This window comes from Salpingoeca rosetta (genome assembly GCF_000188695.1).
Source record: "Salpingoeca rosetta unplaced genomic scaffold supercont1.25, whole genome shotgun sequence".
Taxonomy (NCBI): Eukaryota; class Choanoflagellata; order Craspedida; family Salpingoecidae; genus Salpingoeca; species Salpingoeca rosetta.
The window spans coordinates 718,044-720,543 of record NW_004754909.1 but is presented as its reverse complement, the minus strand read 5'-3'; the positions used below and the strand labels follow the sequence as shown (position 1 = coordinate 720,543).

The 2,500-nt window shown below is 54.1% G+C and overlaps 2 protein-coding genes across 2 annotated transcripts in view; one reads left to right on the top strand and one right to left on the bottom strand.

Annotated features, from left to right (window-relative positions):
* Positions 1-2,323, bottom strand: part of PTSG_08868 (uncharacterized protein) — an 8,685-nt gene extending 6,362 nt beyond the window's left edge. The window contains exons 1-6 of the mRNA XM_004990197.1: positions 2,102-2,323; positions 1,731-1,832; positions 1,087-1,383; positions 761-836; positions 431-546; positions 163-232 (exon numbers count right to left, since the gene is read on the bottom strand). Of these exons, the coding sequence (XP_004990254.1) occupies positions 163-232; positions 431-546; positions 761-836; positions 1,087-1,383; positions 1,731-1,832; positions 2,102-2,175 (735 nt within the window). The 5' untranslated portion in view covers positions 2,176-2,323. The remainder of the gene's footprint in view (positions 1-162; positions 233-430; positions 547-760; positions 837-1,086; positions 1,384-1,730; positions 1,833-2,101) is intronic.
* Positions 2,324-2,351: 28 nt separating this feature from the next.
* Positions 2,352-2,500, top strand: part of PTSG_08867 (uncharacterized protein) — a 1,637-nt gene continuing 1,488 nt past the window's right edge. The window contains exon 1 of the mRNA XM_004990196.1: positions 2,352-2,383. Within this exon, the coding sequence (XP_004990253.1) occupies positions 2,355-2,383 (29 nt within the window). The 5' untranslated portion in view covers positions 2,352-2,354. The remainder of the gene's footprint in view (positions 2,384-2,500) is intronic.

Sequence of the window (2,500 nt, the reverse complement as noted above, 5' to 3'; positions counted from 1 at the left end):
GTCCGCATCTAGACCAGTGCAATAATTCTTGAAAAGTAGGGGAAGGCAGGGTTTAGTTGGGGTCATTAGTGTTGTCTCCGTCGTGTGTGTGTGTGTGTGTGTGTGTGTGTGTGTGTGTGTGTGTGTGTGTGCGCAGCTGTGTGTATCCATGCGTGCACTCACTGGAACAATGCCGAAGGACACGTAGCAGATGCCGAGGATGATGTTGATGATGAAGTTGAGACGCAGGAACCTGAAGAGGAGCGCAACCGCGTGGGTGGTCGACACGTGTGAGTGAGAGAGAGAGAGTTCCAGGAAACACCAGTGCGCACTGTCGCGTGGTTCAATTGCCACACATGACACATGTGCGCAACCAGCAGAGGCCCACCATGCAGCGCCTGATGTCATCCATCCATCCATCCATCCATCCATCCATGCATGCATGGCCTACCGGAAGTATGTTCCAACAGCGGCGCCATGCCGGCCCTCCAGGATCTTGATGGACGTGTTCCAGATTTGCGCATCCATCACCGCATCCCAAATTCGCTGGCGAAACCGCCGCCAACGCTGTGTGAAGATGTGCGTGCGTGTGTGTGTGTGTGTATGAGGACGTGTGTGTGTGTGCGTGTGTGTGTGTATGAAGACGTGTGTGTGTGTGTGTGTGGTTGAATAAGTGAGAAAGTGAGCGAACCTGTGGTTGCTTGTACAACCATACACACACACAACACACACAGTCGCAATAACACAGCCGCATGCACATGAACACAACGCAGTGACGTACAACAGAGTATTCGGCGATGAACCACTGCCAGCCCGAGATCTGGGATTGCACGCGCTTCAGGCCCTCGCGGTCCACGCTAATGGAACACACACACACACACATGTGGAAGTTGTACAGCCGCGGGGGCCGTGGTGAGGTACGACAGCAATAAGAAGGTAACAAGGCACACGCAAAGAGTGTAAAGAAACGCACATATGATCGTACGCGTACCAATTATCCAGAACACACACACACGCACACACACACACACGCACACGCACACACACACACACATTATCGCTTCCCCCGCTTGTCTTCCACCATCACATGAACACATCAATACCAACCGCGCCTCCTGGATCTTGATGCTCATGCGGTGCGGCTTCTTCTTGATGTTGTCGAGCTGCCGCTTGTGCTTGTTGAGCTCCTCATCGCCGCCCCAGAGGGACGTGCGACGGCGCGTGGCCTGCCGCGAAAACTGCTTTGATTGGCGCGAAGTGATGCGGCCCATGGTGGCTGCGACGGGGTCATCTGACTCGACAAAGGCAAGCTCGTTGAAGGTGGCCTCAAGTTGCAGGTTCTTTGCGGCGGGCGACTGGCTCGGAAGCATGTTCACAATGTCAACCAGATCAAACCGGCTGCTCCTACAGTGCGAGAATGAGAGTGAGTGTTTGGAGAAGGGGGGTTGATGTCATGTGTATGAGAGTGAGCAAAATGTTGAGGGAAGAGAGACAGAGAGAGTGTGTGTGTGTTTGTGTGTGTGTGTGTACGGGTGTGTGTGTGTGTGTGTATGTGTGTGTGTGTGTGTATGTGTGTGTGTGTGTACGCGCGTGTGTGTGTGTGTGTGTACGCGTGTGTGTGTGTGTGCGCGCGTGTGTGTGCTTATGTGTGTAAACGTCATTGTTAACCCATGTACGTGAGCATGGAGAGCACTGATTGACTGCATGTGCGTACACTCTCGTGTGTCATCGTGAACAAGCAACAAACGGACTTTCGCCGAGCGCTGCTGCGATCATTGCCTGCAGGCCTTGGCGTGTGCTCGTGGCTGCTGGAGAAGCGAGGTGTTGGCTGGTATTGCGGCGGTGGAGCATCGCTGTAGTGGATCACGTCATTGACAACGGAAGGGAGGAGCAGGATAACGAGAGAGAACAGGATAACGAGAGAGCAGGATAACAAGAGAGAACAGGATAACAAGAACATGTTGTGGGTGAGTGAAACCGCCAACTTGCATCGTTGTGACCATGGCGCCATCCCATTGCCGGACAACACCCCCTCAAACAGCATGCTCGATCTCGCCCTCGGCCTCCCCCTCACCCTCGCCATCGCATTCACACACAAGCACACGTGAACGAACACACGTACCGAGCCAGGGGGTTCTCCTCAAACTCCACCATCTCGTGGCTCTCGCCGTCATCGTCGTCGTGAGAGGAGGACATCGCTGATGGGGTGCTTTGTTGTTCGTGCTCTGCTCTGCTGTGCTGGGCAAGGCGTGACGACGCAGCAGCACAACAGTGAGTGGGTGGGTGGGTTTTCGTCAGGAGGAGGGAGGAGCGGTCGGAAAAAGTGGTTGACAACTGAAATCAGTCGCTACTGTTTATGTTGTTCATAACCCTCCATGCGAGCGGTCGCTGCGATTATGGAGATGTGGGTGCAGTGTGTGTGTGTGTGTGTGTGTGTGTGTGTGTGTGTGTGTGTGTGTGTGTGTGTGTGTGTGTGTGTGTGTGTGTGTGTGTGTGTGTGTGTGTGTGTGTGTGTGTGTGT